Source organism: Vipera ursinii (assembly GCF_947247035.1).
Source record: "Vipera ursinii genome assembly, chromosome: 11".
In the NCBI taxonomy this organism is placed as follows: domain Eukaryota; kingdom Metazoa; phylum Chordata; class Lepidosauria; order Squamata; family Viperidae; genus Vipera; species Vipera ursinii.
This window is the reverse complement of record NC_139524.1, coordinates 20,384,360-20,403,492: the sequence shown is the minus strand read 5'-3', so window position 1 is coordinate 20,403,492 and position 19,133 is coordinate 20,384,360. Positions and strand designations below refer to the sequence as shown.

The window sequence follows — 19,133 nt, the reverse complement described above, 5'->3', positions numbered from 1 at the left end:
CTTTTTGTGGGCTTTTATTTTTCTTCTTTGCTTTTAATTTCTACATTTCTGATTTTGCTCTCTTGTTTTTGCTCACAATTGCCACAATGAAACTGAACTTCCCAAGAAGGAAGGAAAGGAAGGAAGGTTGGTTATTTTATGTATAATAAATAATTTAGAGAAATCGGTATGAGTTGAGATTTATGATTGTTGGATTTTACTTGTGTTAAAAATCTAGCATGTTTAACTAAAGAAGTACCTGAGGGAGGAAGGATGGTACAAATATTGTCTTTTAATTTAGAAACTCCACATTCCAAAATAATCCCTGCTAGTTAGAGAAATGGAACAGGCCACAGGGATTCATAAAGTGGTCCGCTAAAGTGGTCCGCTAAAAGAACAGCCTAAATTTTTGTTATCAAACAGCCACTTTGGCATTTCCACAGCAGTTTTGAGTAGATTTTACATCTCTCTTGCAACGCGCACAGAATCTCAATCTGCAAACAGAAAGAGCAGACTCCAGCTTGGCCGCTTGCTTGGCTAATGCCACAGCATTCTCTTGAAGCCTCTTTCTAAGGCCCAGACCCCTGCCCTTTTGTCCGGAATCATGCTTGCGCTTCTTTCTGCGCTGAGCTTCAGGGATGGGCGCATCTTCTGGACTCGCTGCACTCCAGCAGCTGTTATGTTTCTGCAAAAGTCCACATGCAGAGTTTGTAAGGAATCGGCATGGAAAGCCACAGCTTCCAGGGTCTGGTCAGTGATCAGGACACAGTTTTCCAACTGGAGAGTCCGAAGACCCCGGCAGCTTTTGAGAAGCAGCACAATGGAATCGTCTGTGACGTGGCCACATCCAGAAAGCTTCAGAGACCGCAGGCTGGGGCACCTGAAAGTGGAAGCACGAAGGGTTACGGGGGGGGGGCGGCAATGGGGGGAGTGGAAGCCAGTCCTGCAGCCTCTTCCTTCTCCCAGACTTCAGATCAACTCACAGGCACGCACGCGCGCACACACACACACACGCAGAGTGGCTTGTAAGGATTTTTTTGAATACAAAAAGGTCATGCTTGACTTGAGAGGGATGGTAAAGCCCTGAACTGGATGAGAATTTATTCCACGTTCAGCACCTCAGAAGCTTTTCAGGCTTCGCAAGAACTATAATGGTTGCATCGTCTTCTGAGCAAATCTTAAATTAAGCAGAGAGAGGGAGATTAGCAGATCTGCTTCCTGTTTCACTCCTGGAGTAATTTCTCCTCCCGGCTATCGAAGACCAAGCATATTTAGTTACATCTAAACCATAAAACAAGCTAAGTGGTTGTGTTGATAACTCACTGCATAAGGAAGCTTCCAATGAACAGAATTGATTACAGCTTACAATGTCATTTTTTGATTCATGTCTGTCCTGATACTTGTATTGTGCTTAGTTTAATAGCAGTGGTCAGCTTTTAAAAATAAAATTAATGAAATATTGAAAAATTACAACTGTTTTGACCTTGTAAGTTCCTTTTGACAAAAAAGTTTTCATTCCCACCCCTGCCCAGGATGAACACACGTGTCACAAAGAACGGCGAGCCTCATCACTGACCGTGGGAGGGTTTTGCGGTCGTCTTGCTCAGAAAGCGTTAAAGGCCGAGTCCCAAAGTGAGGGAGAAGGGGCTGAAAATCACGTGTCTCCAGCCAGGGGGCCAAGAGCCTCTGCTGAAATACGCTTGGAATGCCTGAGCACCGAGCAGCAGTTGGTGGCACAAGTGCAATGCGATTATGACACACAGAACAAGCTTGTTTGAAAACCGAACTGCTTGATTTTACGCTTTTAACAATCCCTGGGGAGGGGGGACCTTGGGGGCCTTCCTGGGGCACAGAATTAGTTAAGGTGTGCCTGTAAACAAAACTGCTTTCTCATTTCTTGGGGAGGGGGGCATCCAAAGCCATTCCCACAGGAAGACCCACATACCGAGCAATATTTTTTCTTACCCGTTAGAAACCTGGAGTAAAAACTCATTCACCAGGTGTTTGTGTAGGCTGCAGATGTTCCTCTGAAGCTGGTTCTTCATCCAGTCCTCCACGTTGCACACCTTGACCTGGCTGGAATGCCAGCAGATGGAGAGGTGCCGCAAGGCCGGTCCCAGGACAAAGTTGTCCTTGGTCAGCTCGGCCAGAGAGTGGAAGTGGAGCAGAGGCCACAGAGAGGCGTCCTGGAAGACCCGCAGCAGCCTGCGGCACGTCTGGGCCAAACTCTTCCGGCTGTTTTTGTCCAGGAAGGAGAAGAGGTGCAGGAGGCATTCCCAGTTCAGCTCCGTCAAACGCATCGCCCTCCGTGCCTGGGCAGCAAAGGCAGCAGGCTCGCCACGAAGGGCTCGGGGCTTAATCAGCTTCCAAGGGCTCCAGATCCCTTGCACAAATATGGTCTGGAATGGAAGCTATTTTTGGCTGCCAGCTGGGAGAGAAGTTTCCAAACAGGACAAGGCACCGGCCTCCCTTTCGTCTCCCTGAGGAGGGAGCAGCCTGGCGTTGCTTCAGCCAGTCTGGGCTTAAAAGGGCCACTTGGCCACTTCTATGGAGACCTTGGTCGGCTTCAGCTCAGGTCAATGGGACTCGCTGAGAACCTAATTCAAGGGCAGAGAAGCTCATCGACAGGAACAGGCAGGACCCGACTTTGGCCTATTTGTGCTGTCAACAAGAAGTTTCACACTGCAACCCAACTTCAAGGACGCTGGGCTTCAAGAGTGCTCCGACCCTGGGCAGCTGTCACCAGCAGGCGCAGCACACGGAGTGGGGCAGAGCAGGAGAGGACCCCTTGGTGGCCAGGCCCTGCCCCAAGACTGCAGAAAAGGCAAGTCCTCTTTGGCGCCCACTTGGAACAGCCTGCTGCTTTAAAGCCCGGGGGCCCCTTGGCTGGCGATGCCCCCATTTCTCAGCTGCTGCCCTTGAGAGCGAGTGCCAGCCACCCGGCCCCGCTTGAGGCAAGTCTCAATTCCCCCCAGCCCAGAGAAGACAGGACTTCACAGATAACGTGGACAGGAATATATTTTAGGAGTTTCAACCATGGTCAAGATCACCAACAAATGCGCTGAAGACAACCACTCACCAAACATATACATGAAAGTTAAATGGCCAACAAAGAAGCCCCCAGGCTGCACACGAGACCGAGAACGCAACACACACTGGAACCAGAGAGAATGCCCACTCTGTGGACTGAGCACGAAGCCGGACATGTCCGGCTCCTCTACGGGACCTTCTGGGGCCACCAACCTTGAGTGGAGCCCTTTTGCAATGCAAACGTCCAGCAGAAGCAGGGCAGGAGCCCTTCAGGTGATAACAGGCACGGTGGCAGGGAGGTGAGGCCAGCATCTCCATCGCCATCGGCCTATCCCTGCCAAGGCTGCCTGTGGAGACAGCAGAGCTGATGCACCCTGCGAGAAGAGGGGCTACAAAGAGGGGCAAAAATCCAATACTGTTTCTGGTTGGGCTGCTTTACTCTAACCCAACTCACTGAGCGAAATCCAGCGGATCCACAAATCTCCGCCAGGGAGAGAAATCCGTTGTGTTGCCACAACTTACAAACTAATCTGTCCATTGGCAAGTTTGCAGGCGTCGGGTCAAAGGAAGAACGGCTTCCCTCCTTGTCCTTGCTGGGGGAAGAAGGGCCTGGCAGCAGGGCTGTCCACTCGGGAGGGTCTACGCTGCCGCTTGCAAGACCTCCCGCCCTTGAGGACCTCCCAGGGGTGCAGCTTGCAAGAGGGAGGCTCAGGAGAGCCGAGTGAGAGTTAAGCGCTGGGCTAACCTGAAGGGAGACACCCAGCATCTCTGCAGCCGTCTCCTTGAGCAGCCGCCTGGCGCAGGACAGCCCATCCTCTCTGGCATCTGGGGGGGGCACCCAAATGCATGCAGAGGAGGCCCCAAGCTGCAAGCAGAGATGAGCTTCCCCAACTGGCAGCAGAAGAGCGCCCCCTGGTGGGAAGAAGTTTGCATTTCAGCCAAACAGAAAAACTCAGGAAAAGGGTCCAATTGACTGCAATGATACGCAACATGGGAATGTGACGTCACAACCAACTCACCAAATGGAATCCAGCTTCGATATTGTGAATCTGGGCTTCCTTTTCTCCTGGACCGCTTAATTTTGTTTATATCGGTGCGGGGAGGGGGCAGCAAGACTTCCAGGGAGTCCCTACTGCTTTTCCGTGATTCTACACCTGTCTCTGCCTGCCCAGCCACGGCTGGAAGCAACGCCTGCCTCTTCTTTAGGCCAGGGAAAGGGAGGCATGCTTCTCCAGGCAGGGACAGCCACTCCTTTCTCCTTGCTCGGGGGCGGGGGGGAGCATGTTCCTGTTCAGCTACTGGCATATTCCTCTTCGTGCAACCCCCACAGCCCTTTAGGGCTCTCCTCTCCTGCTCCCCACTTCCCTCCTTGAAGAATTCTGCAGAATTCAAAATTCTGCACACATTTGGCTGACTGGAACAAGTGCACCCAGGGACCTCCTTTCTTTCACCCAGGCCAAACCAGCTTTTAAAAAGCCTCTTCCATGCAGGAGCCTTTAGAAAAGCGCAGCCTGAACAGTCATCTCCCATCTCTTCTCTTCCAAACCTTCTTCTTCAGAGTTTCAGCGGCCCAAGATGGCAGTTTCTGCGAGAGAAGAATAGAGTGCTCTACTTCTCCTCTTCTTCCAAATAAGTCAGAGAGCGACATTCGCGAGTGATTCTAGACACGGCGCTAGCAAAATGACTAACCGATCCTGAATTCTGATTTTTGGTACCTTAATTGCAGCAGAATAGTAATTTCCCATATTCATATAAAGGATTTTTTAAAAAAAGTTTCTATTACAAACAATGCAGCCATCTACTGAAGTACAATCTACAGACTAAAGAACAGCCTTCGGAGAAACAAAAATAGCAGCAGTTACATGGCCTGTTTAATGCAGCCCCGTTAAGTCCCTTAAAGAAAGAAAAGAGATTCCAAAGTCTGTGCCTGCATCCCGTTTGGGCAGGGGGGGTGGGGGTGGGGTGTTGAGTTGCTGATCCTGGGAGACCCACCAAGGCCGTTTCCTAACAGAGCACGCAGAGTCGTGCTCATCAAAAGGGTTCAAGTTTCCCTCATGGAAATGTGCCTTTAGAAAGCAAACCAGAACATGGAGAAAGGAAAGTCAAACATAACAGTTGCTCCTGAAACTATGTATAAAATTTGAGTTTAAGCAGCACATCAGTATCTGCTGAGGTTTTGCCTTTTTTCTGGTATAACTAACCACAAAGTTAGCTTGTGTCCATTTTTTAATAAGTCAAATGCTACTACCGACAATGTAATAAAACTAGAACCCACAAAAAAATTTGAAAAGTGCACAATGAAATCAAGAGTCTTGGATCAAGTATCTGTGGAGAACTGGAAATGTTTTGTCCATTGGACTTGATATGCACAGGGCGGAGAGAAGCATTAAAGTTTCTCGGATCCAGACTTAGCCTGGCGGTCCACATAGAAGAGGATGTAGGCCTTGGCTTTTGAGACCGTCTCCTCGTCCGTCAGCGTCACCGTGCTGTCGTTGAAATGGAACCAGCGCCCTTCGTGGGTCGCGTACGCCGTGTAATGCCCAGAACCGACCCTGGAAATGCCAGTACGCAAAACGTGAAAGGGAGGCCCCCCCGGGCTGTGTCTGGAGCAAGCGGGTGGCTTGAGAGGGCAGCGGCCACACAAAGGCCGCTCACTTTGGCCTCGCCACAAAGCGGGCCATCCAAGGTGGGCCCTTGAGCCAAGCCTTTTGTCCCGCACTCCAGGCATCAATGCTCCCACCGGTTGAACCCTTCCAGTTTATGGCCACCTGTTCACAGAGAAGGCCCACCAAGGTGGCCACTCTGGGAAGGCAGGGAAGGCCACAAGGAAGCCACCAGTTCTCAGGCGCCCTACAAGGGAGCCCCCGGCCCCCCTCCCTGCCCCCCCAGGAGCTGATACTGCTCTTTGCCCACCTCCCCGTCACGTGTCCCAGCATGCCAGGTTTTCAGAAGTCCAGGCCCCAACCCAGATCTTTCCAAGTACTCACCCTGACCCATGGTGCACAACCACTGCCGCAAGGTCATAGAGGCAGCTGTCTGGGCCGCTGTTTTCAGGCTGCACAAAGGGGGGGGGAGGAAGCCAAAGAAAATGAGTGCCCTGAAGAGCCTGGGCCTGTTGGTCCCCCCCCTCCCCTTCCCAGCTCCGCTGCTCTACCTCCAGCAAGTAGCACTTCATGTCCAGGCCACGCAGGGGGAACTCGACAAAGGTGTCCACCTTGTTCCTCAGGTAGGCCGTCCAGTGAAAGCGTTTCAGGTGCAGGCACAGCACCTGGGCATTAAAGGGACACATGGCACAAAAAGCCCTTAAGGGCTGCATTTGTCAAAACCCTAAAATTAAAGCCCGGTTTTGCAGCAACTTTGGGCACAAGAGCACAGAAACACATTATTTCTGTGAGGAAGTAGAAGAATTTCACAATAACAGCATTTATTTATCTAATATATTTCTCTATCTCTTCCTATTAAATCTCAAAGCAGCACACAAAATCTCAAATGTCCTTTAGATATCAAGATGTTCATTTGCAGGTTTTATAAGACACCACACGAAAGCTAAAAAAACGGCTTTCACGCCTGGGTCCCTCCACAATGTTCACTAGGAGACTTTACCAAGAGCCTGCAGCTTGTCTTTTGTGTACAAAAAAAATCCCCCAATTTTTACCAAGTGGCACTCACTTTGGGGAGCTTCTGCATCCAGAACTTCTTGGTTGACTTCTGTTTCTTCTTACATTTGTGACACATGTAGAGCTCCGAGTCATCAAGTTCTTCCAGGTCGGTGAAGCTACGGAGACAATCTGGAGCAGAGTTCAATGAAGAGGGTGAGTATCCCTCTTCAATCAAAAAAGGGCAGAGAGTGGCGAGCCGCTCCCGGAGAACGTACCCCGTAACGTGCAGATTGGTCCATTCTCTTGGTTCTTGCTGCGTTTATTCCGGAACTGATTTGGAATATCTAGTGAGAGGTCTAGAAGCAAAGGCCTTGTGGTCAGAGTTGCAAAGGGAAACATTCCTTAAATACTTTCAAGCTGGGCATATTTTTAAACCCTTTACCTAGGAATGGATCAAACTTTCTGGATTCAGTTCCACATATCAAGCAGTTGACTTCATTCTGAAGGACGCCTCCAAAGACAGTTGTGACAACGGTAGAAGTGCCGTTACTGAAGAAAAGATGGGGAGAGGACTGTCAGGGCAGCAGGTTCCTCACAACGGCTTTTGCCCAGAATGTCTAATTATCCTATTGCTGTTCGGACATTTCACCTTTGTACAAAACCAACCATGGGCAGAAAGAGGTAGGAGATGTGTGCTAAGTCACCACCCTGCCCTTTCCTGCTCTCCTCCAGAGGACCGATGGACACCTTCTCTTTCTGCTCCACAAGGCTGCCCACACAAGTTGCCCTCCACCACCGAAACGCCTCTATTGTGGGAGACAACCACAAGCAGACGCTGAAAATGACCCCAGCACCAAGTCCAAGCAAAGCCCCAGAAGGATTCACTTACATGCAGCACCTGCTCCCAGCAGTGAGGCCGGGATCCTCCTGAGCGATGACGGGGTGGGCAGCACCGTTGACCCCTTCCTGCAGCTCCAGGTGCAGATGGTCCAAGAGGTAGCGCATGAACTCATGGGCATCTTGCTGCTGGTAGCCCCTTAACATAAGCAAACCCAGGAATCGACAGACTGACCACCAGCTCCTGCGCCCGCTGCACACAGGGAAGGTGGCAAGGCCAAGCTCCCGAAGGCCCGTGGTGAGCACCAGGAAGGAGACTGTCTCTTAAAATCATCTGACCAGAGGAAGGACGTCTAAAGCTCTTCTTGGGAAGTTCTTCACTATTCAAGGTAAGAATCTTTCCAATGTGCAAACACAGATGTTCAAACCTCAGGGCACTATGGGATATAGATGTTGTGCCTGAATGCACGTGTGCAGGACGGGAACATACTCTGTGTTTGTGTGTGTGTGTGTGAACAGCGCCTCTCAGGAAACAAAAGAGCTTCTCCACACTCATGTTTTACACTGGCTGTAACCAGAAAGCAAAAAGATGTTTCTCTTCAAGAAAGGCCAGCCAGGAAGTGGAGATGTTTAATCTACGCAGAGTGAAAAAGGATTAGCAGCTACAAAGGCATCTAAAGACACCTTATTGCCCTTAATCCAGGTATTTTACTTTCAAGACAAAGAAAGGTGCATTTTGAGAAGAACCACTTCACCTAGTAGGTGTCCTTCTCCAGAAAAAGCTTGAGGTACTGAAATATTTGTATTATCAATTTTGCAATGCATTGGGCTTTTAAAAACTAACCCCATCAGACACAACCTGCCATGTCTTCCTGGGACACGCAGACCACGGGGACCATTTCCCCCAGAGGACCCCATCTAGAGTTCAAGGCATTGGGCAATGTTAGAGAAGGAAGGGTCAAGTTCTGAGCTGATGGGCTTGGAAATGGTTGGGGGGGGGCTCAGGAGGCCCCAGAGAAGCTCCCTCCCACCCCCTCTGGTCTCTTCTTGCCCTGGGACAGGCAAGGTGACCTTGGCCTTCACATCCCCACCCTTGGCTGAAACTAGATGACGCTTCACTCTCTCCGAATCCCTCACTCATTCTGCACTTCTGCAGGAGCTGGCCTCATGAAAGGACGTGTCCTCCACAGAGGAACCCCAGGGATGAAAAATCTGCCGCAGCAAGCTTGAGGGTGGGGCTCGTGCTTTGCCCTCCGTCAGTTTGGGAGGGAGGGGATTTGGGCCAAAGGCAAAACGAGACCAAAGCTTTGCTCTTCCCCTGAAACAACCCATGCTGAACTTCCTTGATTCTCCCGGGGGGGGGGGGGTGTCCAGAGGGCAAGTGGGAGAGGAGGCCGAGAGCTGGCACCATCTCCCTGCTTGCCTCTCTCACCCCACAGGCATCCAGAGCAACTTTTCAGCACTGCCAGAGGCATTAACACATCAAGAGAACATCTTTACTAGCTGAAAATATGGAGCAACTTACCTTTCTGCCCAATTAATCCTAATATTGTTCAAGGTTCCTTTGAAAGAGGTTCAGGGGCCAAGACAGGGAGACCTTGGAGAGGAATGACACTTGGATTTACTGGTGTGAACTAATCACCTCTTTTGACAGCCTGGGTGGAAAATGCTTCCTGCACCCAAGAATCAGCCTCTTTGCTGCCTTCCTTCAGCACTACAGAATCTAGTTTAATGCGGAGAGAATCAAGGAAGTTTTGCCTTCTGTGTTTCGCTTCAGCCTTCTGGGACCTAGCGTGCCCACAGCAGAGCTCTGGGACTGGCTGGGATGCTCAACTGCAGCACGTCAGCACCACCTGGCCTCAGGAACAAGGAAAGCCCCTCTTAGCACCGCTCCTTCCCTTTGGGGGAAGATCAGAGCCTTCTGGCCAGGCCGTCCTCCAGACGAGGCCGATGCGAAGCTGCTCCTTTCAGAGACAGCAACCGATTCTCCGGAGACAGACTTACCTGAAGTTGGGCATGATTTTCCAAACAACGTAAAACAAGGATTCAGGGCTGAAGGCGGTCTGACTTCCTTGCCACAAAGCACACAGGGTCTTCCGGAATTCCTCCACCAAGGAACTGCAGAAGGAAAGCGATATTTATCCTTAGGAAGAAAACAACACTCTCGCTACATCTGTGGACAACTAAACCACGGAGGGTTTTTTTTACCCCACATTTTTTTCTTGCATTCAGTCACGTCAGACTCTCAGAGACTGCTTTGGTCAATCCCTCCATTTTTCTGGGCAAGGTTTTTCCAGAGGGGCTTGCCATTGCCCCCTTCCTAGGGCTGAGAGACAGTGACCGGCCCAAGGTCACAGATCCATGCCCGAGGCAAGTTTAGAACTCAGTCTCCCGGCTTCTAGCCCGATGCTTTAACCGCTACATCTAACTAACTCTCAGCATACAACGATCAAATGACTGAGGTGTCTTTCTCCGTCAGCTGCCCCGGTCTCCAGACGCGGCTGGGACCCTCCGCTTCCAGGCTCAAGCACTCACATGCTGCCCTCGCCTTGGCTCCGCGTGTGGTAGGTCCGCCGGCCTGCAGTCTTCCCGTTCCGAAGTTCCACCGCTGGCAGTTCTTTGAAGTAGCAGCAGAACTGTGGAATGTTACTGTGGGGAGGAGGACAGATCAGCCAGACGTGCCGGAAGGGCCACTCGGCCCCAAGCGCTCATTAACCATCTGTGCTCCAAAAGTGCAGGGGACACTCCTGCCCGTGAACGCTGCAGGGCAGGGACGGCTGTGACACACGGAGGCAAAAGCGCTTCTGCGGGAGGAGAAAAGACCCTGGCATGGACAGACCCCTCAGAGGCATGGGGGTCTTCCTGGACAGCGCCAAGTGCCCCAAAGGGGAGTCCGCCAGCCCCACAGGCGGAAAGTCCCATTCCCAAATGAGGGATACCTGAGGGACTGAAGGATGGCATTCATGAAACACGTGTTCCCCAAGTTCCGAAGACCCGTTGCGCACAAGCTTGTGGGGCTCCCCTGCGAACCAAGATCACCATGAGTTGACATACAATAAGCCACCAATTTTCTTCAACCTCCTTCTAAAGAGACATTACATCATGACACAAGAGAGACCCCTTCACCAACTTCTAAAATATTCAGATAAGTGTCTCGTTACTGTTAGTCAATTAGAGAATTTAGAGCACAGAAAATGATAATTTAATTCGAAGTTTAGAATCTTCAGTAAGTACCCCTGACATTACCCAAAATCAACCAGTACATTCCCAAGTTCCTAGCTTTGTTGAATTCTCTGACGCCATGAGAAAATTTAGACTACTGCCCAGACACACCCCCAGCCCTTCTCCTGGGGGCTGGAGGAAGGACCCCCAGCGATGGGCTCCAGCCTGGGTCTCTCTTCTGGGGGAGCATCTGCCACACATGAACTTCAAGGCTGAATTAAATGGCACTTCATTATTTGGCCTGCTCCGGATTAAAGGCTGATACAAAGTAAGCATATTTTTCTCAGCTGAAAGTGAATTATTCAGATCCTTTGGCACTCAAAATTGGACCCTGAGTGCTGCCAACTCTGAAATCATCGCTCATGGAGCCAATTAAATGTTAAAGGACTTGTCTGATCAATGCGATTAGCTCCAAAGCTGCTCCTTCAAAATTGACGGCAGACAAATCAAGGAAACCACACTTACGTTTACTTTTAATAATTTGCTGTTTACAGAGGCACTTTCAAGTTGTTTTCTTTTCCTATGTCGGTCTACTGTAAAACCTGAGCTGTGAAAGAGAATACGGTAAATGGACGATTTAAGACTTGTTTAACGATACAAAGAGAGCAAACAAACCTTAAGTATCACTTAAGGCAGGAAGGGTTATATGCATTTTATAATAAAGAAATGTTTTTAAATGGCCTATTACACCTGGAATGTTCCAGAGATTCATCCTTAATCTGATGAACACGCAAGAGTACACCCTAAAGCCTTTGATCTAAAATAACTTTTTTTTAAAACTGGACTATCCGTTCTCCCACAGGGCCACGTCTCTGGGCCAAGAAGGGCCATTCCAAACACCAGGACGTGTCTCATCCAAGCCAACCGCCCAGAATCTTACAGACGTCTTCCGTTCTCCAGTCCAAGGGATTCCCATCCAGAGCATCTCAGCTCGCCATTCCCAGGCAGAGGCCCGGCCACACACGGGAACCTCTGCCAGAAGGCAAGTGCTGCCCCGGTTCATTTCAGGGACGGTTCCTAGAACTCGTCTCCCAGTTGGCGCCCCAGGACAAGGCCTTCACGCAATCCAGGAGGCTGAGAGGCTGCCCAAAGGAAAACCTGCCGCCATGCCCATCTTAAGACAAAGAGAAGCTGCTTACTTTTCCAAGTTCTGTAGATGCTCTCGGACTTTCTGCACCAGGCCCAGCTTGGTATCGTTTACTACAAAGTCATCACAGCGATAACTGTGGAGAAAACAGAGAACCATCAAAGAACGGCCAGTGCTGGTTCCCCGGCTAAGGTGAGGCTGCTGAACGGCGAGTGAAGAGGACAAAAGACGGCCTCCTTCAAGAAGGATGAAGCACAAAATGCTGAAACAGCAGAAGCAAAACACAATAGTGTGGGTGTAGCTAGCCACCCTCTTCCTCCAGTCACTGAGCAGAGCTTCCCCCCATCCCAAACTCTTTTCCAACCAATTCTGTGATTCCTGGGCAAGCTCAGTCCTCAAAGATCCTGCTTGGTCTTTCTGCCAATCTAATACTTTGAGAAACCAAATTGCTTCATTCCTCGTGAACAGCCCTAATTGGCAAGTCGCTCAGTGATTCCTCTGGGCTCAGCTTTTACTAGCATGTTATGGCCATAAGATGACCGGCTGGATGCAGCAATCCAGGCACTGGGGAAGCTGTGCCAGGTGAGCCAGGAAAGGCAAGTGATGGACTTACAAAATATTTGCAACCAACAAAGATGGTGCGATGTGGACAAGAGGCAGAACGTTCTCCCGAGATAACAAGTGTTCCCCTTTTTCTGGTTACTGCCAAGCGTTTTCCTTCTCAATTTTAGAAATGCTTTTCAGACTTGCATCTTTTGATTCCTAATTATGGTCTAAAATAAAGTCTAAGTCACAGGCCGGAGACCAAATACTTTGTAGAGAAAAACAAAATGTATGCAAGAGCCCTGTTAATGCAGTTGACCTTTGTAGCCTTTAATTCACACCTAAAGGTTCTACTTCAGCAATTCTGGGGAAGGCATCATCTGTGCCAAGAGAAAGAAGGGAGCATCAGAGGTACCAGGAGCTGCATTTTAGTGCGTTTTAGAAGACTAGAACATTTAGGTAACAAGCAAAGGCCCAGAAAGGGGGGGGAATCCTCGTCAGTTCTTCAACAGATGGGGAATTCCTCTCTTTGCCTGGTTTCCTGAAAGTGGAACATCTGCCCTCTTCTCTTTATTGCTTGGTAAACCACCATTTTCTGTTTTAGCCAACTATAAACTATAAATGAACTTTGTTCTGCAAAGTAGGATCAGACACTGATTTGAACTGATGTCAAATCAGTTGTCATCCCTCAGAGGCTTCGTCTGTCAAACTGACCTTCAGAAAGCTTGCTTGGATGAGCATTTGGGGCTCGCGTTTAAACAAAATAGAGTCCCATTTGAAGAGGCACAGAATTTCAGTGAACTGGGCCAGAATGTTCCTTAATCCAAACGACACTGGCCGAGTGCCAAGAGGTAAAATAAACATACAAACGAGGAGCAAGGAAACGCCTCAAGCTGAGGGGGGAGCCGGGAGCCAGTTTAGCCTCTCACAATGTGGCCTCCAATACGGCACCCTCTCAGTCTCTACCCCACCACACACTCCCTTATTTGGGTGGCTGCTGACTTACCAGTAGGTACTGTAACTACTACAATCCATGCACACCATGTGTTGGATCTTTTGTTGCTTTTCTGCTTTCTTATGGTTCATTAAAGAAACTTGAGCATCTTCATAATGCTTCTTTGCGTGGCCATTTACATACCTTAAAGGACCAAAAAAGAAACAAAACTGAGATTTTGGAAGCCTTCCCCACAAAATTGCCTGCCTCCTCTAACTTGCAAACGGGCTTCAAGGGCAATTGCATTAGCTCCCTTTTTTTATTGCCCAATTTCTTTCAGTACAGCTCAGCAGATTTTGAAATGCTGGAGGTGTGTAAATGGTGCAGAGATTGGCAGGGGTCTCTGGTCAGTTTTGTTGGACTTATATTCCTGCTTGCTGGTCCAAACAAATGAATTTCAAATGTTTTGATAAAAGCCAATAAGATTATTTTACCTCCCTCATTTTAAATGGCGATGCAAAGTGTTTCTGCCTCGGGGTGCCCTCAGAAGCGTGCAAATGGACAGCTGTTTTTCAGCAGCCGCACAAAGCAGGTGCAGGGGTCCGTCCTATCCCCAAAGCAGGGCAGTCTCATGCAAACTGGGGACAGACGGCTGTTCCCTGACCAAACTCTCCAACAGTTCTCCCAAATGTGGACAGTAACATGTTCTTAAATATTACTGCACCTAATAATCCTTGTATACCACACAACTCTGAAGCAAGGGACGTGACTACAGTTGGAATCTTGGCCAGTCTTCCCCAGATGTGCTCGTGGGCCAAACTGCAGGAGCTTAGTCCAAAAAGATGTGGCAACAACAAAATAAGGACAACTGGTCTATGCCAAAGTCCTTCTCAAGATGTTGCTGTCCCAGGCCACAAAGAAGTGGGGAGATTATGAAAATAGCTTGTGTCCTGCACTCACCTCCCACAGTGGACGCTTGAGCAAGTCAGGCAGATCCAAGGACTTTTGTTAGAGCGGCACACTATTGGGGTAAGAAGAAATCAGAAAAAATCAGTTACACAAGATGACATTTCTGCTCCAGAAAACTAGTGAGAAAAAAACTGTTATAGAAAGAATCATGCTGTGTGGACTTTAGAATTAAATATTCAGTAATTATATAAGCAGGCAGGTGGGATATAAACTTAAGATTTTTCCCATATGAAATATTTTCAGTTGCACACTCCTCTCCCTCATCACATTTTAACCACTTGAGTTTGATGTATTTAACGCTCAGTACTATGTTCAAAATAAAATAAAACCAACCACATAATTAGCACTGTAATACAGTTATAGTGGGTGGATTATGAGTTATTTCAGGAAGCTAAATTGAGGAATCAAAGTGAACACCGTACCCTATTTAAAAGTGGAACCCCAGTCATAACGGATCAACCAGAACATTAAGTGGAATGACCGCATACTCATTATGTTTGGGTATCAACAACTGCACAGCACGAGGAAGACTGCAGAGCTAATTGGACAACTAATATATTGAAAAGACAGAGAAAACAGCCTTTTGAACAACTTCCTGGCCCTTTGGCTACCTCCCACCTGGGGAAGGCAGACAGAGTCCATGAACCATTGGCTAACTTTCACTAAATCTCCCAACAAAAACCCTGGCCATAGCTTGGGATGTAGCCACTGGAGCTTAAAACCTAAAACAAAAGGCTTGACTTTGAACAGTTGAAACCATCTTGTTTTTAAGAGTATTTTGTCTCTCATGTGTAAAACACCCCCAACTCCAATTAATGGCAATTTGTCGATTCTTATATATCACCAAACTATAGTTAAGGTCCATTAACTTGGTGTACTGGAAAAAGATATGACAGGTAGCACTTTTCACAGATGGCTAACTGGACTTAACTATTTGATTCTCTATCAGAGAACTTAGCGCAGATTTTCTCCAAGACTATATGAACTCTATGGCAGTTAAGTTCTTTTTAAGTCTAAGAACAGCATCAAATACGTGTCTAGGAGGGATGTGGTAAGAAATAAAATCCACGATGGTGTAAGGAAGCCTGGAGTCACATCCTCCTTTTCAGCAACTTCCTGTTAACTGAGTAATTCAGAAAGTATATTTTCTATTGCATAATAGAAAAGAAACAATGCCACTGTTTCTACAAGACTCTGCCCAAATGCCCTTCATGAAGTGCCCCTGTTAGTTAGTTGCAATTAATAAACCATTCCTCACAAAAGGTGAAAATACGCTGTCATAATGAGCTGCTCCCTCCACGGACAACTCTACAGCTGGGGTGCAGAAGCTGGCAATTCTGAACAAGCCAGAGCAAAACTGCTGGCTTCAAACTCTAATATCTGATCCTGAATCCCCACCGGCTGTGCCTTGGATGGTGACCTATTCCCTCCGTTCAGAGTCTGAGTAACTGTGCTCAACCTTTGGACTCATCCTGATATCTCAAAAGCCCCGCCGTTCCCTTAGCCATCACCAAACCTTTGTTTGGTTTTTGTGCCAGGCAAACAAGAGGGCAGAAGAACTGGGCGGCAGCAGCAGCAGCAACTATTACACTCACTCTGGGTTCTGCTGGCACATCCTGAGAAGGAAAGTATGTGCCACTTCCTTGCGGCCTCTCCAGTATCTCCCCAAGAATGAAATGCTGACCCAGACAAGCCCGGCCCCCGGCAGCCAGGCACAAAAGGGAACCCGTATAAACGTTCCAACGCCCTGCCTTGTCACGGCCACCTCGGAAGGTGGCACACAGTGGCCACACCAGGACTGCACACCAGTAGAAGAACGGTGTGGCTCATTCAACCATCAAGAGAGGCCACCCCATCTACAAATGGACCCACCGCCTAGGAAAAACACTCATCTCCTCCTACGTTCCTCACCTGCCTGTTTTGCCCTGGAAAGAAGGGAGCCGCTGCAACTATGAGAAAAGCCCCTGGTTCTTTGTTTTGAGGGGGGGGGGGTCTCGCAAGGCAAGTACTGTGATGCTGCTGAGTAGAAACTGAGCCAGGCAACCTGAATAGCTGCCAAGAGAGCAATTAAAGTCAAAGCGTAACCAAATGAGGGCTGCATTCATCCACACTGTAAAGGAGCCAGGACAAAGGTGAAGGTCAGGGGCTTTCTTATTCCAAATAGAATGCATGAAGAAGTCATCCTGAAAACAGCTTAACCTGTGTGGCAAAAATTTAACCTTTGTGGCCAAGACTTTACATATGAAACAGGCTTATCAAAATCTTTGGCAGAGAAGAAACTGGGCCCTCTCAGGGCTGCCTAGGCCTTCTTACTTTCATCAGTGAAAAATTCGGACTATCTGCACCTGTTGAGCAGATGAGGTTAAAGAAAGACCAGCAAACTCCAGAACCGAAGACCCCAATCAGCTAACGCAGTAATGGTAGATTTTCTTTGCTATATATGGATACAAACCCTAGGAGAGTACAGTACCTTCCATCACTATTATTCTAGTTTTGTAAATGAAGGCTGCTGCTCTGACCTAAATACGAAAGCTCTCTCAGCAAGCACAACGAAGAGGGATTTAAGCTATCCATGGTCCAGTAACAGTTTCATCTCCGCAGGCAGAAGCACCTTTTCCAGGCTGGGAAGCCCTGCAGGTCTGGCCTGACTAGTGGGCGCTGGTGTGGAAGGCGGTGAGGGAAGCACCCTGCTGGGGGGGGAGGCAGATTACAGAAGAACCCCAGAAGGTTGCAGCGGCAGGCAGCGTCAGTACTGCAGCCAAGAAAAGCACATGGATGTATCCATAAAATCACCCACAGAGGCTTATTCTTTTTTAAAAAAATATTTACTTCATTAAAGCTCATTCCTACAATATCCTACAATATCCTGCAACTCACCACGCCTGGGCCAGGTTTTCACTTGGCAAAAGTTAGCCGACTCGGAAGATAGCAGTTACAAGATGGACAATTCTTAAGCTAATTCAATGGCCATCATCCTAGCCAGCAATGGGATCATTTAAATCCATCTGTTAACGTTTTCCCAATGCAGCAAAACCATTCCAAGGCCTTGACATTTATACAGCAGCAAGACAAGTTTTTTTAAAAATTTCCATAAATTATAACGCAATTTGCTTCTCCAAATTAGGAAAACATCCCTGTATTGTTTGTCATCAGAGCAAGGAAAACATCCAAGAATTTCACACTTTGAATTCCTTCCTTGCGGAACAAATAAGAGGGTTTTCAAAGAAGAGTTGTGAAATTTCCCTTTAAAACTCCCTAAACAGAAGGCAAGTTTATTCATTCTGCCCCACAACGTCATAGCCTCATGCTAACAAAACTACTCAAAGCACCACCAAAAGTACATAAATCATTCAACAATTGCTTAGACCTTCCCAAAACAAAATTTAAATAAAATCTGGGAATTTATCTAAATGTTGATTATGTAATTTTTATGATGTAGCTCTTAATAAGGATTAATAAGTTGATGGGGTTGAGATATTAAGAACGCCGTATTACCTATTTGTTACTTTCCTTAATCGTAAAGAATTTTAGGCAGTATACAGGATATAAAACATAGAAACAAAATACATCGCCCTATAAAGAACAAATTGTAAACAGCAGCGCAACTGAAATGGGCTGATTATTTTCACCCTATGGCTGATTTCCAACAGACAACAAGTATTTTTGGCACAAACGTGTGCTCCAATACCTTTGCTATTATCTTAATACAAAACATAAAGTTTAGAAACGTTAAACTGTTAATTGACCGAGCCGTTCTCCCTTATAAAATCTATCGGCTGATATTTCTTTGCTTTGCATACTTTTAAGTCTTCGATTTCTAAACTACACATTTAGGAACTACGGCGCGCACCGCCCTTTACTCTCCGACGCGGCTAAGAAAACCGAGTAAATGAAGCGCAAAGCGCCCAAGCGGGGCGGCCCAGAAGACCCAGGGAGCAAGCGGGAGGCCGCGGCGAGGATCCCGAGCCGGGCGGGCGGCCCAGAAGCGGCATGACCGGCGCTCGGCCAGGGCGGCGAGGGAGCCCCGAGGAGGGCCCGGCGGCAAGAGCGGAGCCGCCTCCGCCCGCCCCCGCCGCGCCCGGCCCACCTCGCAGGGTCGTCGTTGGGGGGGAGAGCGGGGGCGGAGTCTCGGCCGTCCCGAGCGGCAGGAAAGAGCTCCGTCGCCCCGAAAGGTGACTCTGGGCCAGGAAGAGGGGAGACGGACTCCCGGAAGGCCCCGAGGAGAGCCGGGCCGGGCCGGAGCCCCGCTCGGAGGGGCCTTTATGACAGCGCCGCCGTCTCGGCCGAGGGCCCGGAGGCCCGGCGGGCGGGGAGGATGGGCGCGGGAGTCGTACCCACCGCTGCAGCACCACGAGGAGGGCGAGCCCTGCGGGAACTTGGCCGAGTCGGGCGCCAGGCAGACGCTGCCGCCCAGGTGGGGGCACTCCATGGCGGCGCCGCCGACCGCCCGACCGCCCGCCGGCCGCCTCCGCTCCTCGCCCTGCGTCGCCCCACGCACGCACGCACGCACGCACGCACGCACGCCGACGCACCGCGCCTGCGCCGCCCGCGGACACGCCCACCCGCGCGGCGGCCCGGCCGGCAGCGCTCCGCCTGCCCTCCCGCCGGGCCGGGGTCCTCGAGGGGGCGGGCCGAAGAGGGCGGGGCGCCCCCCGCGGGGCTCCTCCCTCCCGCGCCCGGCAGGTCCCCGCGTGGCCGCCAGGGGGCGTCTGGCCGGAGGGCCGCTCCCCCGCCTGCCCGCGCCGGGGCTCCGGCAGCCCCCCCCCCCGGGACCCTCGAGCGGCGGCTTCGCGCAGAGGCTCCGGGCCGGAGGGGGGTGGGCGCCGGGCGAAATTTCCTCAGCGTCTTCCGTATCTTGCGGGTCAAGCTCAGCCTGTTCTTTACCTCAGCAAACCTCTTTCTATCTGTCCTGTAGGTTCCCACCAGGCCATCA

The 19,133-nt window shown here is 49.7% G+C and overlaps 2 protein-coding genes and 2 long non-coding RNA genes across 5 annotated transcripts; 2 read left to right on the top strand and 2 right to left on the bottom strand.

Moving 5' to 3' along the window:
• Positions 1-251: 251 nt before the first annotated feature.
• FBXL22 (F-box and leucine rich repeat protein 22) lies at positions 252-4,582 on the bottom strand. The gene is made up of 3 exons (XM_083371182.1): positions 3,619-4,582; positions 1,945-3,584; positions 252-859 (listed from the first exon to the last, which is right to left on the bottom strand). Exons 2-3 carry the CDS (start codon positions 2,277-2,279, stop codon positions 517-519), a joined length of 678 nt encoding a protein of 225 aa, XP_083227308.1. The 5' UTR covers positions 2,280-3,584; positions 3,619-4,582; the 3' UTR covers positions 252-516.
• On the top strand, positions 853-7,181 carry LOC310645454. The gene is made up of 4 exons (XR_014493501.1): positions 853-1,843; positions 4,568-4,720; positions 6,749-6,821; positions 7,055-7,181. It is a non-coding gene; the product is annotated as an uncharacterized lncRNA (long non-coding RNA).
• USP3 (ubiquitin specific peptidase 3) lies at positions 4,727-18,697 on the bottom strand. Of its 2 annotated transcripts, XM_083371180.1 has the most exons (15): positions 18,539-18,697; positions 14,192-14,252; positions 13,304-13,435; positions 11,807-11,890; positions 11,133-11,214; positions 10,385-10,467; positions 9,981-10,094; positions 9,450-9,563; positions 7,498-7,644; positions 7,051-7,157; positions 6,884-6,964; positions 6,679-6,797; positions 6,164-6,277; positions 5,997-6,064; positions 4,727-5,561 (listed from the first exon to the last, which is right to left on the bottom strand). In XM_083371180.1, exons 1-15 carry the CDS (start codon positions 18,627-18,629, stop codon positions 5,396-5,398), a joined length of 1,563 nt encoding a protein of 520 aa, XP_083227306.1. In that variant the 5' UTR covers positions 18,630-18,697; the 3' UTR covers positions 4,727-5,395. The 2 variants fall into 2 exon arrangements, with proteins under 2 accessions (XP_083227306.1, XP_083227307.1); XM_083371181.1 differs by lacking the exon at positions 13,304-13,435 and having other exon boundaries at positions 18,539-18,679.
• LOC310645455 lies at positions 7,641-8,960 on the top strand. The gene is made up of 3 exons (XR_014493502.1): positions 7,641-7,834; positions 8,149-8,233; positions 8,602-8,960. It is a non-coding gene; the product is annotated as an uncharacterized lncRNA (long non-coding RNA).
• Positions 18,698-19,133: the final 436 nt, after the last annotated feature.

What these genes read in the sequence shown, in the direction of transcription:
- FBXL22 (XM_083371182.1), bottom strand. Translation starts at nt 2,279, where the DNA reads ATGCGTTTGACGGAGCTGAACTGGGAATGCCTCCTGCACCTCTTCTCC. An exon ending in TTACTCCAGGTTTCTAACGG is followed by an intron (nt 860 to 1,944) that starts GTAAGAAAAAAT and finishes TTCCACTTTCAG; the next exon opens with GTGCCCCAGCCTGCGGTCTC.
- USP3 (XM_083371180.1), bottom strand. Translation starts at nt 18,629, where the DNA reads ATGGAGTGCCCCCACCTGGGCGGCAGCGTCTGCCTGGCGCCCGACTCG. An exon ending in CATCTACAGAACTTGGAAAA is followed by an intron (nt 11,215 to 11,806) that starts GTAAGCAGCTTC and finishes TCTCTTTCACAG; the next exon opens with CTCAGGTTTTACAGTAGACC. An exon ending in AAAATCATGCCCAACTTCAG is followed by an intron (nt 7,645 to 9,449) that starts GTAAGTCTGTCT and finishes GCTTATGTTAAG; the next exon opens with GGGCTACCAGCAGCAAGATG.